The sequence below is a fragment of the Globicephala melas genome, chromosome 12 (genome assembly GCF_963455315.2).
Source record: "Globicephala melas chromosome 12, mGloMel1.2, whole genome shotgun sequence".
Lineage (NCBI taxonomy): Eukaryota > Metazoa > Chordata > Mammalia > Artiodactyla > Delphinidae > Globicephala > Globicephala melas.
This window is the reverse complement of record NC_083325.1, coordinates 43,723,708-43,749,804: the sequence shown is the minus strand read 5'-3', so window position 1 is coordinate 43,749,804 and position 26,097 is coordinate 43,723,708. Positions and strand designations below refer to the sequence as shown.

General features: G+C 33.7%; 1 protein-coding gene across 11 annotated transcripts in view; it reads right to left on the bottom strand.

Moving 5' to 3' along the window:
* CCDC88A (coiled-coil domain containing 88A) overlaps positions 1-26,097 on the bottom strand; it is a 193,856-nt gene that overhangs the window by 24,510 nt on the left and 143,249 nt on the right. For all 11 annotated transcript variants that reach the window (XM_060309849.2, XM_060309848.2, XM_030877233.3 and 8 more), the window contains 10 exons: positions 24,848-25,032; positions 19,128-19,265; positions 16,478-17,548; positions 15,007-15,134; positions 12,146-12,284; positions 8,268-8,432; positions 5,004-5,165; positions 3,619-3,896; positions 3,249-3,392; positions 184-370 (listed from right to left, as the gene is read on the bottom strand). In XM_060309849.2, coding sequence (XP_060165832.1) covers positions 184-370; positions 3,249-3,392; positions 3,619-3,896; positions 5,004-5,165; positions 8,268-8,432; positions 12,146-12,284; positions 15,007-15,134; positions 16,478-17,548; positions 19,128-19,265; positions 24,848-25,032 — 2,597 coding nt within the window. The remainder of the gene's footprint in view (positions 1-183; positions 371-3,248; positions 3,393-3,618; positions 3,897-5,003; positions 5,166-8,267; positions 8,433-12,145; positions 12,285-15,006; positions 15,135-16,477; positions 17,549-19,127; positions 19,266-24,847; positions 25,033-26,097) is intronic.

The following is a 26,097-nucleotide window of genomic DNA, read 5'->3' as shown; positions in this document are numbered from 1 at the left end:
ATAAAGGAAGAAGGAAGCTTTTCTGAATGATTTGTGAATTTCAATTATCCCTGACCAATTCTTTTGGAAATACCCCACTAAACATATACTGCTATTATCATTATTATAATATGATTGTTTACTTTTTAGGCAAGTCTTGATACCTAAAGAGAAGGAAACAGCAATTAAACTTATTAAGCTCACCTCACACTGGTTATTTAGCTTGGTGGATGTGATGTCCAGTTGTTGGTATTGTTCCTTTAACTTTGAAAATTCAGCTTCTAATCTTGTTTGTTCCAGTCTGGAACTATTTAGAAGACTTTTCAAGTTTTTATGGTCAGTTTGTAAAACTTCAGTCTCTTTTAAAAGCTGATTATATGTATGATTCAACCTATAATTAGAAATCATGATATAAATAGAGTTAGATTCTCTTAATAGATTTCATTATAATTTACACAGTGTGAAAATGCTGTAAATCACATTCAGACATACTTAAAGAATATAAAAGATTCTCTTGCCAGTGATTAAACTTATCAAGAATCAGTTTCTAGTCTGTAAAAACTATACTTTAAAACTTTTAAGTATTAATTGAAAAATATTTAAAGGACAAAAGAGAAAATAACCAATCCAGTTTTGATTAACCTAGAGAATTCAAAGATTCTACAATTCAGCATGAAAAATAAAGAAAAATCAGATCGAGCAAATTAATCAATCCAGTATGAGACATGGTAATCTATCAATCTGTTGCCAGATAACTGAGATATACAAACTTCAATCAAAATTTTAGTTATTGAGGGCTTCCCTGGTGGCGCAGTGGTTGAGAGTCTGCCTGCCGATGCAGGGGACACGGGTTTGTGCCCTGGTCCGGGAAGATCCCACATGCCGTGGAGCGGCTGGGCCCGTAAGCCATGGCCGCTGAGCCTGCGCGTCCGGAGCCTGTGCTCCGCAACGCGAGAGGCCACAACAGTGAGAGGTCCGCGTACCGCAAAAAAAAAAAAATTAGTTATTGAGATTTCTGCAGTTGTGGCAAATTGTTCATATTTATGCAGTCCTCAATTATTCATGATAAATTTTGGATTTTTTTGTAAAAATCACAGTATAGCCTTTTCTGTTCCTTTCCACTATTATACCTTTAGAACAAGGTCCACTGACCTCTAGGAGGGAGATCAGCAAATTCTTTCTATAAAGGACCAGAGAGTAATAAATACCTTAGGCTTTGTGGGTCGCATGCAATCTACAGCATGCTCTTCTTTTTTGTCCCCCACCACAACGTTTTAAGATGTAAAAAGGGTTCTTTGTTTGGGGTTGTACCAAAACAGGCTGCAGGCTGGATGTGGCTTGCTAAGCTAGCTGTAGTTTACTAACCTTCATCTTATGGAAGGAATTAAGATCAGGAACCCACAAAAGGCGGAGGGAGCCAAACAAAATAAACTTTTGCTCAGGATGATACTTGCTCAGAACTTCTAATAATTTAATTCAACTCATTTTCCAAACAATTTGAGTACGCTTATAAGAATTATAAATAATAAAATAATACATTTTAAAAAATCATGACTTGGTAAAAAAGTAAAATGGCAAGACCAGAAACATACAATAAACACTCCATTAATAGGTTGAATCCATGTATGAATGCATGCCATGTGTGTAACAGCTGGGCAAACCTCACTGAGGCATATAGACAGCTACATAATGCTTCATGGCAGGAGGGGATATAAAGAGGTAGAATAAACAATGTCCTCAATATCATCTCACTGGCAAATACTAAAATAACCTCTTTAAGAGAGTTTTTTTACATTGTCCCTCAAAGCTGAGAACGTTAACACCAAAATGCAATTCAGTGAACATAATTCTAAAGAGACCAAGACAACCTAGTCCACCAACTTTCTTGGTTTGGCATCATTGAAGATTAAAATTTACGCTATTTAGAGAAATGGATAAACTACTGTTCTTTAGATTAAGTCTTCACAAATATCTTTTATTTGTAAAAGAGCTCTTTCAGGTTTTACTTAAAGCCTTTTCTTCCCTTAGAACACAGGCATGAGTGCATAAAAGCTGGGCAAGAACAGCACTGAGAGACAGAAAATACTCTACTCAGGACCACTCTTCCCTTCCAAGCCTGCATAATCTTCTGGTTCAAGTTTGTCATGCTCAATTTCTTATCATTTAGGCTGAATTCTTTCTGGAGACTCTTCATTAATGTATGCAAAACAGATTTCTGGAAGGTCTACTCAAGTTCACAAACTGTCCCAGTTTGGTGTGAATCCCAACAAGGAAGAAAGGTTAGGTTGAAGATGGGACTTCCAGACTAAACGCATTCCCCAATGTTATGTATGTAATATGTCCTTGTATCCTATAACTTGTCATAATTTGGTCTTCTGTTGTTTATACTGTACAAATATATGTTCCTTGATTCTAGCTTGGTGTTGAGCTTGTTAAAGTTCAAATCCATCAGTACAGAATTTCTAGTTGTAAAAATTCCTAAATTAAAAACTACGAAGTATGAAAATGAAAATGGCTCTAGAAGCCTAGGGATTTTTTTAATAAAGGAAAAGAAATAGATGTTTAATTCTAAAAATAGATTGCATTAAATCCGTAATAGGACAAATACTCAATGAATGATCCCCACTGAATTTTGTGTGCTGTCTTTCAGCACTTCTGCTACGGCAATGTAAAAGCAGTACAAATGTTTAGGCTGTCTAAATTTTTCAAAGGCTTCCAAAAATTTTTTGAAAATGTACTCTTATGAAGTAGGGTGATCACCAGTTGACAAGTTTTGATTTTCCCAAGGCTTCAAATTAAAAAATAATTGCCCCATGGCAATATGAGACCATTAAAACCTAAGACAGTTAAAACTAAAAGTACAAACAATGAGCTAGAAAATGATAAAGCTGCTCATTTTTAGCACCTTCAAAAACAAGAATCAGGATACCAGACTAGCAGAAAGAGAAAGACATAAAGAGTCAGGTTTCATTACATTCTGTCTCAATAAAGTATGTAAATTCTATCGACATACATGGAAATTTTGTTATATAATGTGGCTTAAAAACATAATTAGTTGAATAAATCAAGAGAGAAACAACGAGAGAAAGCAGAAGATCCAGGTTTTCGTCTGTCATTCTATAACTAGCTACATGATTTTGGTGGGTAATTTACTTATTGCTCTGGGGTCTTTTTAAAAAATTCTAAGTTATGGATGGTACTACAAAGGGGCAACATACACGTTGGATATAATGAATAATACAAAACTAAAATATATAAATATTTATTACCTATCATTTTCACCACAAAGTTTCTTGTATTCTGCAGCTACAGTTTCATGGTTTTTGTTTTTAAGCAGCATTTTTTCCTGTTCTACCTTCAGTGTTTTTTCCAAATCTTCCAATTGTCCTTTCTGTTTTAGTAACTGATTGTAACTGGAAAAAAAAGTTATGTATTTGGTTTATAATATTTCCTTAGAAAAAAAGAAAACATTTTAGAAATAAAGGAAACAATAGTAATTTATTAATATGTATCACATAAAACATGTAAATTTATATATATGTCCTACATAAATTATCTCAGACCTGTTTATACAATTTATTATATTACCCAGTGAAAATTGGTTTTAAGTTAACAGCACAAGAAAAGATAATAAATTACCGATCTTCAAGGTCTTTATGTTCCACCTCAAGATTTTTGTGGGCAGACTTTAGAGTTCCATGTTTAGCAATGAGAGACTCATACTCTGAAGCCTGTCGTTCATGCAGAAGTTCCAGCTTTTCATGATCTTTGATCAGAGAATCATAGAGAGATTTCAGGTCTTCTCGCTCTTTGATCACAGATTCATTTTCATTTTCTAAGGAAGACTGCTGGATTAGGAGTTGTGCATTCTGGTTCATAAGTGAGGTACTTTGGGAATTAAGAGTGGAATTTTCAACCTACAAGAATGCATACTGTATTAGACACAAGAAAAATAGCTTATAATGTTCTTTTTTTTAATAGTAAAAGACAATGTTAACTTTAGGAAGCACTAAATAAATCACTGCGGATATATTCATATTATACCGAGAAAATTTGGATTTTAGCACCCTAAAGAATAAGGTTATAATTTAATTTTGATTTTTGGTAGGTGTTACGATATATATTATGAGATACATATCATTTATATGTTTTGGGTTGAATTATTTAATTTAATTAATTAATTTATTTTTGGCAGAGCCGCACGGCTTACAGAATCTTAGTTCCCCGATCAGGGATTGAACCTGGGTCCCCTGCAGTGGAAGCGTGGAGTTCTAACCACTGGACTGCCAGGGAATTCCCAGGGTTAAATTATCTTGAATGAAGGTGATTAGCAACAATTCCATGAAAAAGAACAAAATTTGAAATGCTAGTTTATCATTTTCTAGAAGTTGAGAGTTGATAGAAGGAAAGAATTACTTGTGAATATTCAATTGGTAATTTTCTCAAGTCTAAATTAAATTAGTATTTGCTGTATCATTTGGAAAAGAGTTAGAGAAAGAAGAATGTTTAGATTCAGAGGGGGAACTTCTTCACTGCTTTTTAAGAGGTTTCAGAGAGTTGCACTTTCCCCCACTTGACTGCTCTATTTGAAAAGACACTGGTAGTGTTAAGTGCAAGATGGATCATTTGAATTATGGATAAGTCCAAAGACAAAATTCTCATGCTGTGTTGTTTTCCAGTAACTTAACTAATAGATATGCTGCAATCATACTCTAAAACAAGGGTTTCTACCTGATTAATTATTAGCAGCTTGATGAAACGGGTAAAAGGCCATGAAGTCAATAAAAATAAAATTATCTTTATTTGATGAGTAAATTTATTACTTAATTTAGAGGCTCTGACATTTAAAAAATGCTGATATCCGAAAATTTGGCAAAGCACATATAGAAATACTTTATCTTCAACTAATTGTTAAATTCTCTCTCTAGGAAACAATGTTACCATGTCTAGTCATCCTTATTTTAATAGCATAATAGCATAATTCAAGAGTTTTGTTGCATATCCCGATAATTTTACATTACAACCTGAAGCTTGGCATTCTGTGTTTGAAGAGTGGTATTCTGCTCCTGTAATGATACTGTCTGCCTCTGAAGTGCAAGAATCTGAGCCTGCAAATTATTGTTCTGTGTCTCAAGTTGCTTCAGTTGAGTTTTCAATGCTTGCTTCTCTGCTTGTAGTGTAGCATTCTGAATAAAGAAAACACATATTTAAAAAAAGCAGCATCAAACATATTTCTGTTTAACAAATACTAGAATGTTATACAAGTGTTTATTACCATTATAATCCAAAAAAACTCAACAATCTTAAAAGAGAAAAAGACAAAACACTTCCCCTCTATCCCAAACTGTAAAAAGATATTTAATCTAAGGAAAAGAAAGCAATACTAAAACCTTAATATACTATTGTGTCTGTGCTCTGCCTGCTTTATAATGTCCAACAAATAACATATTCCATTATACATATATTTATTAACACAAAAAACTAGAATGGGATTGTCAGTTCAATGGTTTTTATGCTGTTCAAAAGTGCCCAGAGTGCATGGGGCTATGTCTAGCCAATGGAGTGTACCTTTTCAAATTGCCCAAAGGCAAATATATATATACACATATATACAGACACACACACACACACACAGAGAGATGTGCGCATGTGCATGCACATGCGTGCGTGCACACACACACACACACACACACGTGGTGGTCCCAGGGGTAGCAGCAAAACTAAGTATTTTATAAACACAAATATTTGGAAGAGAAGCAGGAACAATCTAAGCCATCTGTTTAAAAAATTTAGTCCGTAATAGACCTAACAGATGTTACGTATTTTCTTTAGTGTTTTTTTCATGGCATAAAACACTAACTAAAACTCTATTTCATCTATAGGACTTCTGGAGCAAATCCAAACAAAACATACTATTTTCAATTTTTCCAATACATATGGCCATATTTCAATTTTATAGTTAAACAGCTGAATTACTATGTAAATCATTATATTTAATGTGATAGATAATAAAATGTTATGGATACTACATTTTCAAGATCATTTCTGAATAAAAATTAGCATCAAAAAGTATAAACAAAGAATCCTTTAGAAAACCAAAACAAAACTTTAATGTACAAGGCCAGAATCTGTATAATTGCAACATGCAAAAAAAGTTACAACTGAATCACAACAGATCACATTTATCATATCTACCTTATGGGACAAAGACAACATTCACTTTATAGGCCTTCAAGTTATATATACTACATATCACTGCATAAAAGGCAAGTCATGATTTGACCCATATATTATACCATAAAATCAAAGCTGAGGAAGAAAAATGCTTTAAAAATGGGTGTTGATATTGTACTTGTGTTTTGTTCATTTGATCATATAAAAAGGATGAAAAAAAATTTACACTGGAAAATAATATGGAATAATGATGTACCTGTATACCATTTTGATACACCAAAGAGGTGAACCATTTTTCACCTACACATGTTAACTACTATTATAGGTCAGCTCTTTAGAAACCAAAATGTACAAACTCTAATGATAAGTCTGGGTATTCCCTAAGAATAAGAAAAATTCCTACAGTCTATAATGAAGAGAAGAGATAACTGAGAGTAGATAAGATATCTCAGAACAGGAAAAAGTTTACAATGGAAAAGTACAAAGTTAACAATATATGTACTAGCAAATGCACAAAAATTACCAGTCTAATATAGGGTAGACATCTTTATAAACCCATCATCTAAAATGGCTAAACTATGACAACCAGGTAAATTTTTCCCCCAATGGAAATTTATAGAAGAAGTCAATGGAAAAAGAGATTTATCTTATACATTACACACCAAATTTTCTGAAATGTAATTATTAATCCAAGTGATTGATCTATACATATATATCACTGAATGATGAAACACAGGTATTCATATATGGCTGATATATACACAAAAAAGACATAAAATAGCTCGCTAATAATATAAAACACACAAAATATTTTCTCCTATCACTTCAATAAAAATTAAAAGGCTGGTAATATCCAATGTTAATCTGAAAAAATAGGTATTCTGTTAGTGGGATTGAAAATTGATATTTCTGAAAAGCTCATATGATTATATCAATTAAAATTAAAAAGCAGAAACTAACACAGCATTGTAAAGCAATTATACTCCAATAAAGATGTTAAAAAAAAATTAAATACACATACATACACACCGAAATATGTGTGTATATATATATGCTCTTTGTCCTTTCAATTCTACTGAAAGGAATTTATTACCCTATGAACATGTTATATATGGATTTTCATTGCAGCAAAATCTGAAAATAAATGTCCACTGATGTGGGATTTATTTAAATTATGGTAACATACACACAGAAAACAGAAGCAAACAGAAAAGCCCTGAGATAGGAACAAATAGAAAAGGCCAATATGACTACAATCAATTTACTTATTATGTGCCAGTCACTGTTCCATGTTTTCCACATATTAACAGATAATAATAATATTATCCCCTGATTAATAAAAATGGTTGGTGGAAGAATAATATGGTATAAGGTCAGAGATACAGGCAGGGCAATATCAAAAAGGATCTTACAGATGCAGTAAAGAATATGGATTTTATTATAAATGAAAAGGGAAGCCACTGAAGATTTTTTGTAGGAAAATGACATGACCTGGATTATGTTTTAAAAATAACTCTAGATTACTACATTAAGAATGGGTTAGGGCTTCCCTGGTGGCGCAGTGGTTGAGAGTCTGCCTTCCGATGCAGGGGACACGGGTTTGTGCCCCGGTCTGGGAAGATCCCACATGCCGCGGAGTGGCTGGGCCCGTGAGCCATGGCCACTGAGCCTGCACGTCCGGAGCCTGTGCTCCGCAACGGGAGAGGCCACAACAGTGAGAGGCCCGCGTACCGCAAAAAAAAAAACAAAAACAAAAAAAAGAATGGGTTAGTTTGAGAGTGAAAGGGGCAAGCCAGTTAGGAGGATACTCTAATAGTCCAGATGAGAGATAATGGTACCTTAGACTAGAGTGGTAGCAGCAGAGATGAAGAGAAGTAGATGAGTTTGGGTTATATTTACAAGACAGAGTTGACAAAGCTTGCTGATAGACTTACATGAGGGTGACGAAGAAAAGAATATTAAATTATTAGTTTTTCTGTGTTTTCTTAATATTAAAAAATAAACCAGTCAAGAAAGTATAAAATGAACAAAGCTACAAATTAGATAAATTTTCTGAGTTATATATTCAATGATCCTTTACTTCTAAAAAACCTTATTCATACTAAACTACTTACATTTCTTTCAACTTCAATTAATCTGTCTTTAACTTTCAGAAGCTCTCTGGTTGTTTCTTGACTTTCTCGCTCCCATTTGTTATCTTCACCAGAAACTGGAGGAGAGCTCTGTACCATCTTTTCCTCATCTTGTCTCTGCTTGAGAGCTTCATAATTCTTTTTCACCTAAAATTTTATTTAAAATATTTTAAAAAATTGAAGTATAGTTGATTTATAATATTGTTTTAGTTTATTTAAAATATTTTAATGGGAAAAAAACATACCACCAAGGTTATAATATTTATCATAGTTTGACTCCACAATGGTCTGGTGAATGTGAGAGACAGTTCATTTAAAAATATGATAAGTAATATATATGATTATCATTATTATGATCACAATTTACGCTTTGCAGAATTCAAATCCTTTCCTGTAGAAATATTAAATATACTCTGCTTATATGCCATGTTCCTACAATATATTTTGTAATTTCAGATCCTACTGTTTATGACGAAAATATCACTGAAGGATAGATTAACTGGATATAGACATGTTGCTAGATACTAACAATTGTTTTTAGAGCTATTTATAGCTGATTTAGAGATTTCAGAGATTCCCATATCAGGAACAAATAAAGACTTGACACATATATTAATTCCCCGTAAAAAGATACCTAAAGTTGAAGAAGTATCTATATATGTCTGGCCTTTTAAGAAGGATTTTGTTGCTCAGAATGACCTATGTTAATAAATAAATGACTTCTTTATTCAGATACTGACCCACATAAAATTTCTGTAATTCATTTTGATGAAGAGTGAGCAATCCAAGGATATATCTTATCTAGGGTTTTCTTGTTTTCTGGTATAACCAAATCCTACTTTAAGAGAGCAAAATCAAAACTAAAAACTTGGGGACTTCCCTGGTGATGCAGTGGTTAAGAATCCACCTGCCAATGCAGGGGATACAGGTTTGAGCCCTGATCCAGGAAGATCCCACAAGCCACGGAGCAACTAAACCTGTGTGCCACAACTACTGAAGCCTGCAGGCTCTAGGGGCCGCATGCCACAACTACTGAGCCCACGTGCTGCAACTACTGAAGCCCGCGTGCCTCAAGCCCATGCTCCGCAACCAGAAACGACCACAATGAGAAGCCCATGCACCGCAACGAAGACTAGTCCCCGCTCGCCACAACTAGAGAAAGCCTACGTGCAGCAACGAAGACCCAATGCAGCCAAAAAAAACTAACAACTTGGTAATCAGCCAAAATTAACTATTAACTTATTAACTTAATTGCTCTCTTCAATTTAAATTGATGATTATTATACTTATCCTGAATTACTAGTTTATCCTAGGAAATGATTATCATAAATTTCTAAATTAACCCCAAACTTTCTATTGAGACAAGGATATAAATGTTTAAAATAATTCAATGTCTGATGCAACCTTAAGAAAACTTATGGCTCAAACTTTGCTACTACTACTGAGTTAGAAAATAATGATGTGAGACTAAAGAAAAAAGGATGCCAAGATAGAATGTAATTTAAATCTTGGCAAGTGACCTAACAGGTGTTCTGGGATCCTGATTTTCCACTTTTTTTAATACTTTCAACACCCTAATAACATGGATGGATGACATCATTTCCAGTCTCCTATTTTACATTAATTTCCCACAGGATCTTTTTTCTAGGCTTATAAGAGTTAAAGATATATGTCATTATTAAGAAGGTGACCTGAGAATAAAACTCAAAACTTCTCATTTTTAGTCCATTGTTCTTACAACTAAGTTTCATACAGAAAATGACATATTTTCCATCAAGGTTTCTCAGAGAAACCTTGTTCATATAGAAAATGACATATTTTCCATCAAGGTTTCTCAAGAGGCAGCATATAGGTGCCTTTTTATCTAATTTATTACTCTCCGCCTTTTAATTGGGGATGTTTAGACTATTTATATTTAATGTGATTACTGACATGGTTTGGTTTAAAACTATCTTGTTACTTGTTTTCCATTTGTCCAACCTGTACCTCGTTCTCCCTTTTTTCTTTTTCTGCCTTCATTTGTATTTTTTGATTCTAATTTTATCTCCTTTGCTGGCATTTTAGTAATACCGCTTTGTCATGCTATTTTAGCAGTTATTTTATGCCTATTATTCATATTTAGCTTTCATAGTCTATGTTCAAGTGATACACCTCTTCACGTATAATATTAAAAATTAGAACAGTATAATTCCAGTTGAATACATGTTTATGGCAGGAAGCTAGTCCAATAATAGTCCAATTATGCCAAAATGGCTGGAACTGGAAGATAATGATGGAATTTTAAATCTCTACCTTTTAGACTTGAAATACATCTTATACTAACCCATCCTCAAACCCATTTATTTTCTGGCATAGTAGCTTCTTGAAATTGACTTTATTTGCAATGTAGTCACATTGCTTAACAGGGCAAAAAATTTGGAAAATAAAGCAGATTAATGGCATCCGGCACCAAGTTTTATTTTATTTTTTTGGACGACTCTTTATGTTAACTAAACAAAGTTCCAGAATTTCTTCTGCAACAAAATATGTTTCATGTTAATGTCTGAGACCAACACCAGCAATGATGGTATTGGCAAATGAGGAACAAATCCTTTTCCCCTTCCTGCATGAGAAATTCATCTTTGGGTAACTGTTTCTCTGGAAACCTGATAAAATTGGAATGTTCTATGTTACCAGGCAAGACTGCTTAGGGGAAAAATGATCTCTCATTGCTAAATTATATTTGTAATTAAGAGAACTATAAATACCTAATAGGCAGCTACACCTTTGAACTTCTGAGTGCAGCAACTCTTAAATCTTAAGTCTGTGAAGATCTTAAATCCATGCCTTGGAGTTGTTGCAAGAGATGATGACTGCTATGAAGCATGAAGTCTCAAAGCCAGGGCAGCTCCCACACACAACCAACAGTCATCTGGTGAGAAGATGACTCTCAGACAATTATATGAAGATGGACACCTGATAGTGCCCTACCATCAGCTTATATTTCCTATAGTGTTCTGAATCATATGGCTCTAAATGTGGCCTATTGTAAACTTGCTGGTCTGAAAGTTTGGTTGACTGTAAAACCATTCTGGGTATGACTACAGAGCTGATAAAAGGGAGAATAAGGCACAACGCGATTCTACCAATCTACCATACACTAACCCTATGGAAAGCGCAAGCCCCTTCAATTTCAGTTTATTCAGGTGGGGAAAATAGTAGCCCCTGCCTCACATACTTCACTGAATAAGTCCAAATATCACAAGAAAACAAATTTAGAAAAGACCTCAAATTTTTGGATTAAGTGCTTTCTTATATCACACATACTATTTCCCTCTACTTGCTATCCTCACACCCATATCTTTGTCTACCAAATTTTTACCTGGATTCTCAATAGGAAAAGAGTGCCCGTGAAGTGTCAGAATCACACTGAGAGTTCTTCCCAATGAAATAAGCCTGCCTCTTCCCCATCCCACTCTCACAATTCTGATATGTCCCTTACTGCATGAGGGACATTCATAGATGAAATAGGATTGAATAAATTATAGTGTATAGACAAAATAGTTTGTTACAAACTACATGACAAAGATCTGTTTAAGAATATTCTAAAATTTAAGAAAAAGGAAGAATAGACAAAATGTTAATAAAATTGTTTCATTTTTATTTTCTACTTTACACTTTTCTGTCCAAATATTTGACAATTTGGGAGTTCCCTGGTGGTCCAGTGGTTAGGACTCGGTGCTTTCACTGCCAGGGCCTAGGTTCAATCCAGGATCAATCCCTGGTCAGAGAACTAAGATCCTGCAAGCCGTGCAGTGGGGCCAAAAAAGAAAGAAAAAAAAAAAGACAATTAAAATTCTTTCCAAGGAAGTCACACTTACTGTTTTAAGTTCTTGGCGCAACTGCTGGTTATAATTTGTGGACTCTTCTAATCGAGCTTCTAATGCAGCGATTTTTTCTTCTTTTATTTCAAGGGACTTCTTTAGAGTAGATTCTAATTTTGATTCCAAAAGTTTGTATCTATAATCCAAGTATAAAAATAATATAGTTCATTATTGGAGGTCAGAAAATTATTTTTAAAGATAATTTATGACCACAGATACTGATATTATAAATAGACTTTATAAAATAGTCTTTTTTAAAAAGAAGCAAATTAAATTATCCTGCTCTTACTGCCCACTCCCCCTTTTAAACTATTCCTGGTAATGAAAAAACAAAAAATCACTGAGTAAATCACAGCTCCAAATTACATTTTAGGCTGTCAAAAGCAAAAATTAGTACTCAAAAAAAAAAGGCATCTGGAAGATCTGAATCTCAAAATATTCCTTTCAGTTTTATAAGAATAGAATCTATACAAAGAGTAAGTGGATGGATTTATCACATTATTAAGCATTCATCTATGATATTAATATGTAATGTATTTATACAAGTACATATGAATAGTTGACTTAAAGCTCACTGAAGACTTTACATTCAGGGTGTAGAGTACTTGCAGAATATTAAAAAAAAAAGGAATGATATGTTAAGACACAAGATACTGGTGACAGAACAGGAAGAGGAAGATAGATCTGAGTGTCAAAATTTTAGTTATCTTTTTGAATGGTGGGTTAATAAATATTTATATTATTCATAAGAGTTTTATTTTTTTACAAAAAAGGACAGTTCATGAACACACTTTGAGAGTGAACCACAGACTAGGAATTACGGATTAATCTATTTCTACACCTGAGAACCTCAATGACTAAACCAAATAAAAACCTAAAGTACAAATATGAGAAAATTTTATCATACTCTGCCCCTTACTGTAATTAATTTGTGTGTATATATTTTCTGCTCAGCCAGATTTTAAGTTCATTGAGAAAAGAGAACAAATCTCACTCATTTTGGTATTGGCTTGAGTCAACAAACAATTTTAAAGCATGTAATGAGTGTGACTTTGGATATATTAAATTTGTGATGCCTGAGTTCTGGACTGTCCAGATAGAGATGTCCAGTAAGCAGAGAATAATATGGGTATTAGCTGAGATGATGGACAGGAATGCTCATGGAATGGATAAGAGGCTTAACAACATAACCCTAGGAAACCATATTTAAAGAGAAGGCAAAGGAAAAAGAGCTGTTAAAAGAGAAAGACAAGAGTGATCACATTGCACTCTGTTTGAAATTCCACCACTAAATTTACTTTGTTGCACTCTATTTATACATTCAATTCCACAGTTAGACTGTATATTCCTTGATGGCAAGAATAAATATCTTAATAATAAAGGGGGGTCAGAGGAAACAACATCAGTTGAAAGATGAAAAGGTTAGACTAACAAAAGAATTAGGGATACCATCTGAGATTAGAGGTAAAGACAGATGCAGATACACATAATTCTAAGATGGAGGGGATGGAATGTTAAGGGAATTTATGTCTGTGAACTCTAATTTTCTTTGTGATGTTAAGGTTAACTTACTTGCTGAGAAAGAAGCAGGTTTAGTGGCTTAAGACACTTTGTTTCCTGATCTCCCCGATTCGATCATAGTTATTAACTGATCTCAATTCCCTTTCCTAGAAGTTTTATTTCAATATACATACCCTTATCTCCATATCTAATGCTTTCATTATAAATGAAAATGTGTGGATTAATGAATACACTTACATCTTGCCTAGACTATTACATAGCTTCCTAAATGGTCTCTGTACCTTCAAATTTGTCCCTTTTCTAATCCATCTATAATGTCACTCAGGATTGCTCAAAACACCTTTGTGCTTTATTTGCATGGAATGCCCTTCCCCATTTCCACCTTGCAAATTTCTGTCATTCTTCAAGATCCAGCTGAAACATTATTATTTATTTGATGCCTGATAATCAGCAGGTAATAAAAGCTTAATTAACGTTGATTAATTGTATGAAGTAAGGTTTGGGAAGAGATACCACAGTGTGAAGGGCCCCTCAAAAGCTGGGTTTGTAAATTTAAAACAGGGTCAGTTAAGGCAGCTGCATGGTTTACTGTACTTTTTGCTCTACATTTAAAATGTCTTACACATGACAGGTAGAAAATCTGTCTGAATAAAGCAGAGATGCATATTCAGTATCTATATTAAAAGATAGTCAACTAAATTGTCCATTAACAATGTGTTTAACTCAAAAAATCTTTTCTCATAAAATATCTATATAGTAATTAATTCAATTAAGATTGCTTGAATTGATTGCTAGAATAAATGCCTCAAATTACCTCTATTTGTTATTATAGAACTAACTTTTAAAAGTATCAATCTATTTTATTAACTTTGAATATTCTCAAAATTACATAAATAAATCCCATATAATCAGCATTAATTTTTCCTATATACATTTAATATAAAATATACTTACTAGAACAGTAATAATGGGTAGACAGCAAAAATACAAATTATATAGTTACAAAAATTCCAATGAATTAAAATCTAGTGTACAAAAAACAATATTCTTAACAATACACACTTCTATTCTAGCTGGAATCACGTGGCTAACTAGATGCCAAATAGTAGACTACTTGAAAATCCAATTAACTGATAGACTATATTTACCATGGTAAATTCTCTTTAAACCTGTTGAACATTCTCAAATTAAAATATATAAGTTAATTTTTTATTCTGTTTGTCAAGCCTTCGTTTTTCACATTATTTTCATACCTTAATTGCTTCTCAGTCTCAAAATTAATGTTTGAAAAACAAAAAAATTATTTCCACTGTTTCTCAGATAGACTTAGTACTCACCTGTCATCAGTACTCTGCTCATCATGTAAGAGTCGTTCTTTATTTAACCCTATCTTCTCAAGCTCATGAGTTAATTTTTCAAGATCATTATTCATTTGTTGAGTCTTCAGTTTTTCACTCACCAAATCCTTATTTTAAAAGTAATGTAAAACTCACATGAGTGTTATGAACATAAACATCCGAGAAATTCAGCCAAGATTCCAACTACCACCATCCAGGAATACATACAATTTAAACCAGGAAAGACAGAAATGCTGTTGCTGAGCTTTTCCTTCACCAATAAAAAAGAGTTAGGCAACAAAATTATCACCTAGTTCAAAGAGTATTGTTTTCCTTCTTTTAGTTTGCTAATAGTTCGTTTTAACTTTTTAGTGTTTAAAAACTAAAAGGAGAAACTTGTACTTGTGATTACACACCTTAGGCTTGAAAACTGTGGGGAAAACAACACATATGCATTAACTTAATAATGAACTAGAACCTTATTGCACATTTCTTCCTATGAATATATGTTGGATATAACACCCTTCTCCCACCACAAGCACCCCTCTCCCAGTGGAAGAGGCCTAAGATATTGAATTGAATAACTAGGGGGAATTCTTAGAGATGGGACCAGGAACCTATTGTTCATGTCTGTAAGACTGTAGAACAACAGAAAGTAAAAAAAAAAAAAAAAAAAAGAAAGGATAATAATGGTCTCTTCTCAATGCCTCTTTAGCAGAAAGGCATATTTCCCAATGTGAGCTTCTGCCAGAATGCCAACTAAGATATTTTTCAATTGAACTTAAAGGGTTATCATATATAGTATAGCATAGGGATAGCAAGTAAGAGCCAAGCATGGTATCCCCTGAGCTATACCAACAATTTATTGCCAATCTACTCATAAATTTCAGAATTCTTCTCAACACACAGATACAACCAACTACCAATTGCTCAACGTTGACCTTTAAATTCAATCTGATTTGCATTCTGTAGCTTAGAAGTCAAAATTCAAGGGGCTTTGAAGTCTGAAAGATCTGGATTTAAATCCAGGAATCCAAATCTACCATTGTGGTCTTAAGTAAGTTACTTAATGTCTCTGAACCTCAATTTTCTAATCTAATGGAGATAACACCTATAAAGGATTGGCTGTAAAAACTGTCCAGTATTTGGCACATTCAATAATTAGTAGCTATCACATTCAGTAACAGTTTTGATCAAAGGTTTTAATATTACTCTGAAATAAAAGTATAAAATTATAATGTAATAAATAAGTCAGATAACACATGGAAACCTTATTATTACAATTTCTTTAAAAATACAATTTATATTTACTCCTTAGTTTAACAAAAGTAGGAAACTTGGAAACTGCTTCTAATTCTAAATTTCTACTTTGAACCATAAATAGATGATGCAAATTACTGCAATAAAAGTTAAAGAGCCCTGAGTTAAAAATATAAAAAAATCTGTCTGAAATTTAAGTAACTATATTTACCTCTCGTAATGTAACTAAAGTTTTTATATCAATAGTTGCTCTTTTCACAAGCTCCTTATTTTCTTTCTCTAATTCTTTCAGACGAATGCAGGATTCTTTATAAATACCAATCTCTTTGAAAAGGGTTTTGTTTTCTTTTTCCAAATTTCCAATTTTCACATTATTTTCTTCTAATGTGGTATCTTTTATTTCTGCTTGTTGTCGGAGTCTCTTATTTTCCTTCTCCAGTTGTTTCTTATCCTTTTCCAGTTGAGAAGTCTCTTGTTCTAATGATCTGTTTTCTTTTTCTAGCTGTTCTAGTCTTTTGCTAGATATTTTTAACTCTTCTAGGTTTTTTTGCAATGTTTGATTTTCCATCTCTAAGTCTTGTAGTTCACTTTCCAACTGCTGAATTTTTTTATTGCTGTTTTCTAGAGCTTTCTGTAGCCTTTGATTTTCTGTATCTAAACCCTGGTAGCTAACCTCTAAGCGTTCTGTTTTCTTGAAAGATGCTTTCATGAGCTCTAAACCTTTCTTAAGTTGTTCTTTTTCACTTTCCAGTTCTTTGTTTTCTAGTTGTAGCTGAGCCATTTTCATGCTTGCACACTTTAAAGATTCTACATTCCTTCGCAGTTCTAAGTTTTCCTCATCAAGCTGGGAATTCTCTTTCTCTAGGGATTCTAACTGAAAAGTAAGGTTTTTAAAGCTATCCAATGTTTTTTTACATTTCCTATTTTCTCTTTCTAGCTCTGAATTTTCTTGTTCTAAGGCCTCAATTTTTTCACAAGTAATTTTTAAATTGGTTATCTTTTTCTGTAACAATTCATTTTCTTTTTCAAGATGATGTAACTCATTTTCAAGTTCTTCTGCTCGTTCTCCTTTTTCTTTATAATGTTCCAATTCTTTTCTGATTTGCCTTTTTTCAAATTCAATCTTGCTTAGCTTGCTACTTGTTTCCTTGATAGATTCATGGAGAATTTTATTTTCTTTTTCAATGTCTTTCACCCTTGCTTCAGCACTTATCTGGGAGCGCTGCCTTAAGGAGGACACAGTTTGATTCAGATGTTCATTTTCCTGTTCCAATATTTTAATCTAATTAAAAAAAAAGAAAGGAGAAAATTTAAAACTTAACTGAACATGAATTAAATATTTTAACTTACATAGTTTTCCCCCCTCCAAAAACTAACAGGGAAATCACACCATAAAAAGGTGCTAAGGGCTTCCCTGGTGGCGCAGTGGTTGGGAGTCCGTCTGCCGATGAGGGGGACGCGGGTTCATGCCCCAGTCTGGCAAGATGCCGCGGAGTGGCTGGGTCTGTGAGCCATGGCCGCTAGGCCTGCACATCTGGAGCCTGTGCTCCGCAACAGGAGAGGCCACAACAGTGAGAGGCCCGCATACCACACACACACAAAAAAAGGTGCTAAAACCGTCTACCTTAATTTTAATTCCAACAAATATTTACTGAGAGATCACCATGTACATATACTGACAAGTCTTTGAAGTTCACATCTTTAGAGAATCCATAATGTAAAGGAATGGTTAAAAGAAATGTATTGAATATTAATCAAAATGATCTTCAGATCATTTATGGTTACATGATTTAAATTCAAATATGAGTATAGGTGAAATGTACATACATATCTTCTTGAAGATACAAGCTTTTACGTTCATTCAATAGATTTCGCAATGCATATACACAGTGAGTCCTCAGTAAATACACTATTTGCTCTATGTGCATGTATATTGGTGTGTATTTGTGTGTATTTATTCCCTAAAAGAATTCTAATTTTGAAACATCAAAATAACAAAATCTCTGGTACATTTTAAAACTAGTCCATCCAATTTATACCATGGCCTACTGTAATGGTTCTTAAAATCCGGTGTGTAAAACAGTCCCGAGAACCTTGTAAAAGCAGAGATTCATACTTAGCTCTAGAATTTTTCTTCTGTAGCTCTATGGAAATCTGTATTTTTATAGGTGGCCTGAGGACTATACCTAGATAATACAAAACAAATCATTTGACTGCTTTTTTTTTTTTTTTTTTTTTTCCTTTTTGGCCACACCGTGCAGCATGCAGGGTGTGGGATCTCAGTTCCCTGACAAGGGATCAAACCCATGACCCCTGCAGTGTAAGCGCAAAGTCCTAACCACTGGACTGTCAGGTAAGTCCCCATTTTACTTCTAAAAATTAGAAAATTTAAAACAGCCAGTCACTTAATCTATTCAATTCTCAGTTTCCTCAAGCATAAAATGAGAATAACCAATAAACACTTGAAAGCAAGTATGAAAATATCCAAGATATGTGCTGCGACCACTTGTCCCTCCTTAGTGGGATCAGAGTAGAGCTGCATTTCACCCCAACTTCATTCAGGGACTTTAAAATCTGCAGTTCTATTCCACTGACACTTGAAAGCAATTCAAACACAGGTACCACAAAATTTTATACCAGATAATTATTAAGCACACTGGCAATTTAAAAAATTCTAAGCTTTCCCTTCAACTTTCCTAAAATGTATGGGACAGAAAATAAGTTAAAACCATAGTTATGTTAAAATCTAAAAAATTCTAAAATATTTCCATTTAACGTTATTATGAACATTTTGCACAAGCTTTAAAATAACTTGTGTTAATAAATTTTAAAATATGTTGCTTAATAGGAAATTTAAGAACCTGTCTCTCTGAATTTTCTCTAAGTGTTTCAATTGTTTTTTCAAGCTGAGCTTTCTCCTTCATTAGATCCTTGCTTAAATTCTGACAATTCTGAAGACTTTGCTTTTCTTGAATAATCTCATTTTCAAGAATTTCAACCTGGAGAAAAAGAAACCACAAAACAATATATCATTAAATATTTCACAATAGTGGAAACATGTAAAAACAAAAGCTAATCATTGAATAAAGGATAGAACACAGTTTTAATACTCAAATTTAAGAATTTCATAGAAATTTAAGAAATTTAAGAATTTAAGAATTTCATAGAAATTTAAGAAATTTAAGAATTTCATAGAAAAATTCAAGTATTGATAACATTCCAAGCTAATTTTAGCAGCTGTATAAAATGTACAGAACATGACTATCTTTCTTACCCTCTGCATCTTTGAGAGCAAAGTTCTACTTCTAAACACAAACATAACTAAATACATACACACATGCCATATGAAGAATGTACAAATCTTATTGAAAACTCTCTTGGCTTGAATGGATTTGTAAAGTGAAATTTTAATTAGTCAAGGAATTTCAGCGCTCAAGAAGGAAAAGATGAGAAAATGAGGAAACAAGAAGGGACTTGGATTAAAATAAAAAGAAAAGAGAAAGAAAAAAGGAGACTACTAGAGAAAAATAAGGTCTGAACAAAACTCCAGCAAATAAATTATACGTTTAAATTTATTATGAATTACACATTTTAAAGATATAATAAAGTATGAGGTTAATAAATATGAAAAAGCAAATTCAACTTCAAAATATACCAAACTATTGATTTCCCATTATATAACATATTCAAACCAGGTAATAAAAAATATAAAGAAGATTTGGGTATGTAAAATACTCCACTTCAAGTTTAAATATTACTTAAATCCTTATATTAATAGTAAGGAACGCTAAGAAATAATATCTCAAAAGCATAAAGTCACAAATCTAATCCAATAACTCAATTCAACATTAATTTATACAATTAGGAAACTTTAAGCTATTAATAACTAATCTGGTTCTCCCATTATTGACTGAAATATATGGATAGTAGTTATTTAATTAAATGCATCTGTTGTGTTATGGAATTCAAGTGAAACATTCAGCTTACAAAAGATATACAATGAATTGATCAAAAATTCCTGGAATCATAAGAATTTACTAATTAGACTTTAAAGCTAATTTCAAAATCAATCAATTTCCAGATCCAATTATAGTGACAACAAAAATAAAACTGTTCCAAATTCTAAATGGCCACTCTTACTTTAACACTATATTTATTGTGAAATACTTATTAAGATTATTTGGTTAATGAACTAAAGATGATGCAAAAACGTTTTAAGAGAGTAAAAATCTTGCAAGAAAATCAAGGAGTCTAGTCTACCTGCATTATCAAAGGCAGTAGTTCTCAGGGCATGGCTCCAAAACAGCAGAATGAGCATCCCCTAGGAACTTGTTGGAAATGAGAATTCTTAGCCCCCACCCCAGACCTACCAAATGACAAGCCCTGGGCATAGAGCTCAGCAATCTGTACCTTAACAATTCCTGAAAGTGATTCTGAGGCATACCTGTTCAAAACTACTGGTCTAAAAATTAGAGGGATTTTCATAACCGAGTCTAGAAACCCAGGATCCATCAAAGGAAAAACTAGACATGGCTGACTACAAATAGAAATAAAAATTAATTCATAAGGACACATGTATAAGAATATTTATTACAGTATTGTTCACAGTGACCAAGAACAGGAAACAAAAGTGAAAGCACATTTTAGAGAGTATATGTGATGGGAGGGGTTCATAATAAAAATATCAGGTATGCTTTTATAATATGATTTCTATTTATGTATAGTGTGTGTGTGTGTGTGTGTGTGTGTGTGTGTGTGTGTGTGTGTATGGGCAGAAAGATATGCAAAAATAAATTACTTGGTCTAACTGTCCCACAATTGGAAAACAGAATATCTTAGAGATATTGCAGGTTTGGATCCAGACCACTGCAATAAAGCAAATACCGCAATTAAATGAGTCACATGAGGGCTTCCCTGGTGGCACAGTGGTTGAGAGTCCGCCTGCCGATGCAGAGGACACGGGTTCGTGCCCCGGTCCGGGAAGATCCCACATGCCGCGGAGCGGCTGGGCCTGTGAGCCATGGCCGCTGAGCCTGTGCTCCGCAACGGGAGAGGCCACAACAGTGAGAGGCCCGCGTACCGCAAAAAAAAAAAAAGAGTCACATGAATTTTACGGTTTCCCAGTGCATATAAAAGCTGTGTTTACACTACACTGTAGTTTATTAAGTGTGCAATAACATTATGCCTAAAAAACCAATGTACACACCTTCAAATACTTTACTGCTAAAAATGTTAACCATCATCTGAGCCTTCAGCAAATCATAATCTTTTTGCTGGTGGAGGGTCTTGCCTAGTCGTTGATGGTTGCTGACTGACCAGCGTAGTAGTTGCTGAAGGTTGGGGTGACTGCAATTTCTTATGCGTTGATTGACTCTTCCTTTCATGAATGATTTCTCTGTAGCATGCAATGCCATTTAACAGCATCAGAATATTTTTCAAAATTGGAGTCACTTCTCTTAAACATTGCCACTGCTTTATCAACTTTATGTAATATTCTAAGTCCTTTGTTATCATTTCAACTATCTTCACAGCATCTTCACCAGTAGATTCCATCTCAAGAAACCACTTTCTTTGCTAACACATAAGAAGCAACTCCTAATCTATTAAAGTTCTATCATGAGAGTGCAGCAATTCAGTCACATCTTCAGGCTCCATTTCTGATTCTGGTTCTTTTGCTATTTCCTCCACATCTGCAAAACTTCCTCCACTGAAGTCCTGAACCCCTCCAAGTCATCCATGAGGGTCAAAATCAACTTCTTTCAAACTCCTATTAATGTTGTTACTTTGACCTCTTCCCATGAATCGCAAATGTTCTTAATGGCATCTAGAATGGTGAATCCTTTCCAGAATGTTTTCAATTGACTTTGCCCAGATCCATCAGAGGAATCACCTTCTATGGCACCTATAGCCTTACAAAATATATTTCTTAAAGAATAAGACTTGAAAGTCGAACTTACTGCTTGATCCATGTGTGGCAGAATGGATGTTGTCTTAGTGGGCATGGAAACATGAATCTCATTTTAAGTCTACACCAGAGCTCTTAGGTGAACAGGTGCATTGTCAATGATCGGCAGTATTTTGAAAGAAATTTTTGTTTGAGCAGTAAGGTCTCAAAAGTGGGCTTAGAATAGTCAGTAAATCATATTATAAACAGATGTGCTGTCACCCAGCCTTTGTTGTTCCACTGAGAGAGCACAGGGAAAGTAGATTAAACAGAATTCTTAAGGGCCCTAGGATTTCTGGAATGGTAAATGAGCACTGACTTCAATTTCAAGCCACCAGCTGCATTAGCCCCTTACCAAGAGAGTCAGGCTGTTCTCTGAAGCTTTGAACCTAGGCACTGACTTACCCTATCTAGCTATGGAAGTCTTAGACGGCATCTTCTTCCAATAGAAGGCTGTTGTGACTACGCTGAAAATCTACTGTTTAGTGTAGCCACCTTAATTAATTATATTAACTAGATATTCTGGATAATTAAATACAGCTTCTACATCAGCACTTGCTGCTTCCTGTTGTACTTTTATGTTATGCAGACAGCTTCTTTCCTTCAATCTCACAAACCAACCTCTGCAAGGTTCAAACTTTTCTTCTGAAGCTTCCTCACCTCTCTCAGCCTTCAAAGAATCAAAGAGAGGGCATTGCTCTGGATTAGGCTTTGGCTTAAGGGAATTTTGTGGCTGGCATGTCTTCTATCCAGACTACTAAAACTTTCTCCATATCAGCAATAATGCTCTTTCACTTTCTTATCATTCATATATTCACTGGAGTAGCACTTTTAATTCCCTTCAAGAACTTTTTCTTTGAACGCACAACTTGGCTAACTGGTGCAGGAGGCCTATCTCTCAGCCTGTCTTGGCTTTCAACACGCCTTCTTCACTAAGCTTAATCATTTCTAGCTTTTGATTTAAAGTGAGAGACGTGCAACACTTCCTTTCACTTGAACACAGAGGCCACTGTAGGTTATTAACTGGCCTAATTTCAATATTGTTTGTCTCAGGGAATATGGAGGGCCAAGGAGAGGGAGAGAGACGGGGGACTCACCAGTCAGTGGAGAAGTCAGAACACACACACCATTTATGGGTTAAGTTCACTATCTTACATGGGTGCAGTCTGTGGCGCCCTCAGACAATTACAATACTAACATCAAAGATCACTGATTAGACATCACCATAACAAATACAATAACAATGAAAGAGTTTGAAATATTGTGAAAATTACCAAAATGTGACACAGAGACATGAAGTAATAAGCAAATGCTGTTAGAAAAATGGTTCTGATAGATTTGTCTGAAGCAGGGTTGCCTTAAACTTTCAAGCTGTAAAAACCACAATTATCTGTGAAGTGAAGTAAAATGCAATAAAAAAAAAGGTACACTTGTATTTCTTTTCAAAGTCTAGTTAAAATTCAAGTTTCATAATCCCTAAATTGTGGTCACTAAATACCACTTCCCACTAAAAGGAACAAGCGCTTTTTGGAGAAATGGCTGTTTTCAGGACTGAGGCAGGAAATGTTTAAGAGAACACTTTGTCGTGGTAGAAAGCAAGGAAGCTCTCCAGGAGTGCTAAGGTCATGTCATAAGGATTCAGGAAGCAGCTTAAAGAGTTGGGAGAGTAAGAAAAATAAATACAGTGTATTAAAATGCTTTACATATTTTTAAATCCATGAGTTCATAACAACACTAAAACAAACAACAAACTCACTCATTAACTATCTCAGCAGGATATGAGAGAACTGATTCATTACTAGGAAACTGGTAAATAAAGGTAAAGAATCAAACATTCATCCTACTTTACCCCTAAGAGCTGTTCTCAGAGTAACCAGTGGTGTTTTTTTTTTTTTAAACCAATAGTTTTTAAAAAGAAAAGTTTTTTCTTATAGAAATACTCCAGCTACCAAATTAAGAAGGGATGATATAATATCAAGATTTTGTAACCTCTGATTAATTCAGGGATCTAAGCAAATGATTTTCTATGACAACTAACATCACAGAAAGAGAGACAACCAGACATGTGCCCCCTGTTTGAGGTTTCTTCAACAGAAAAATTGCTAGGAAAGAAGAGTCAATCTATAGACTAAAAAAGACTTAAGGGACACATCAACTGATTGAATGTACTGATCTTATTTGGATTCATATTCAAATAAAATATTTTTTTAAAATCTTAATAGATTTGGAAAAATTTAAATGCTGGCCCAAAACTATGATATTTTAAGTGTGATAATGTCACTGTTCTTTTTTAAAAAAAATTCCTTACTTTTTAGAGATTTATACTGAGATATTTATTGGTGAAATAGTACGACATCTAGGATTTACTTCAAAATCATCTAGTGGCTGTTAGGAGAGTATCAAGGGTAGAAGTAAGACTGGCTATAAATTAATAATTATTGAAGCTGAATGAATGAGTCTAGAGCTGAATGAGTTCATTCACTTCACATTTATGTAAGTTTGAAATTTTACATAATAAGTTAAAATAATATTGAGGGTACACTAAAAGTTGGAAAATAAATGTTCTATCTCAGTGCTATTTATTTATACTTTTACATATACTTTTTTACATTACATTAAATATTAATTTTTATTTACCTTCTTACTTAGTCTTTGATTTTCTTTTTCAATTTTCAGGATTTTGGAAGTGGTGCCTTCTGCAGAATCCATAGTACTCCGAAGCTCTTCTACAGTTTTTGTCAAACTCTGATTTTCCATCTCCAACTTCAACAACCTACTTGATGTCAATTCATTTACCTCATGGCCCAAGGATTTCTGTGGTGCTATAATATTGAAAAATACGTCACTGGTAAAACTATGTTTACTCTTCACTATTTAAAATATTTAGTGTAAATACACTAAATCACCTGGTCCTTAACTTTATAAAAAATTTATAAAGATATGCAAGATAGACACAATAAGAAAAGAGATATAAAATACAGGTAAATACTGAATTTCTAATGCATCCATAAGCATTCTAGTGAAAAAAAAAAGTACAAAATTTAGACTGAAGTGACTAGACTTTCAGTTCCAGTTCCATGAGAAATTAACTTTAACCTCAATGACTGTTAGGTTACTTTGACAAAATATAGTTATTACCCTGTGTATCTAATAGAGTCACTGTGTGACTCAAATAAGAAGTATAAAGCATATCCTACGTCACACTTTCAAAGATAAAGGAAAACAGTTTGAGGGGGAAAAAAATCCTAATCTGATTCTGAGAAAGGCAAGACAGTACTATACACTGGTCACTTCGAAAAAGTCTTTCTCTAAATGAAGAATCCCGGCTAATAACGTATAAACAGCAACATGCAGTCCATTCTGCCAACAGAAATCATCTTTCTAAGTAGCTTTCAGCAATCTATTTTTTAAAATAAGAAAACTGAGTTTCGACTTCTGTAAATGATGCTCTCCAGTAAGCCAAAAATAATTATTTTTAATAACCCTATAACAGACTCATTAAATATTCTGATGATATAAAAATATTAGGATTTACAAATGAAATATGACACTTAGAATTTATTCTGAAATCCTAGACTTCAGGAAGGGAAATAAACAGAAATACAGGAGAGAACTTCTGGGTCTGTCTACTTTTGCGTACATTTGAAATCCTCCATTATAAAAAGCAAAAAAACACACACACACAAACATGTAGCCACACAAGTCACACATTCTTTTAAAAATGAGGTAGAGTAAAATATCTCCTAGATTTTAAGTAAAGAAAGCCTCAATTCTTATTTCAAGCTTTTGTTCTAGTCAGCACATTGTTAATCTTTTATTAAAAGCTAGTATACTAGGTAGTCATTGACTTTTTATAAATTCCATTAGTTGTCCAAGTCTTCTTAAGT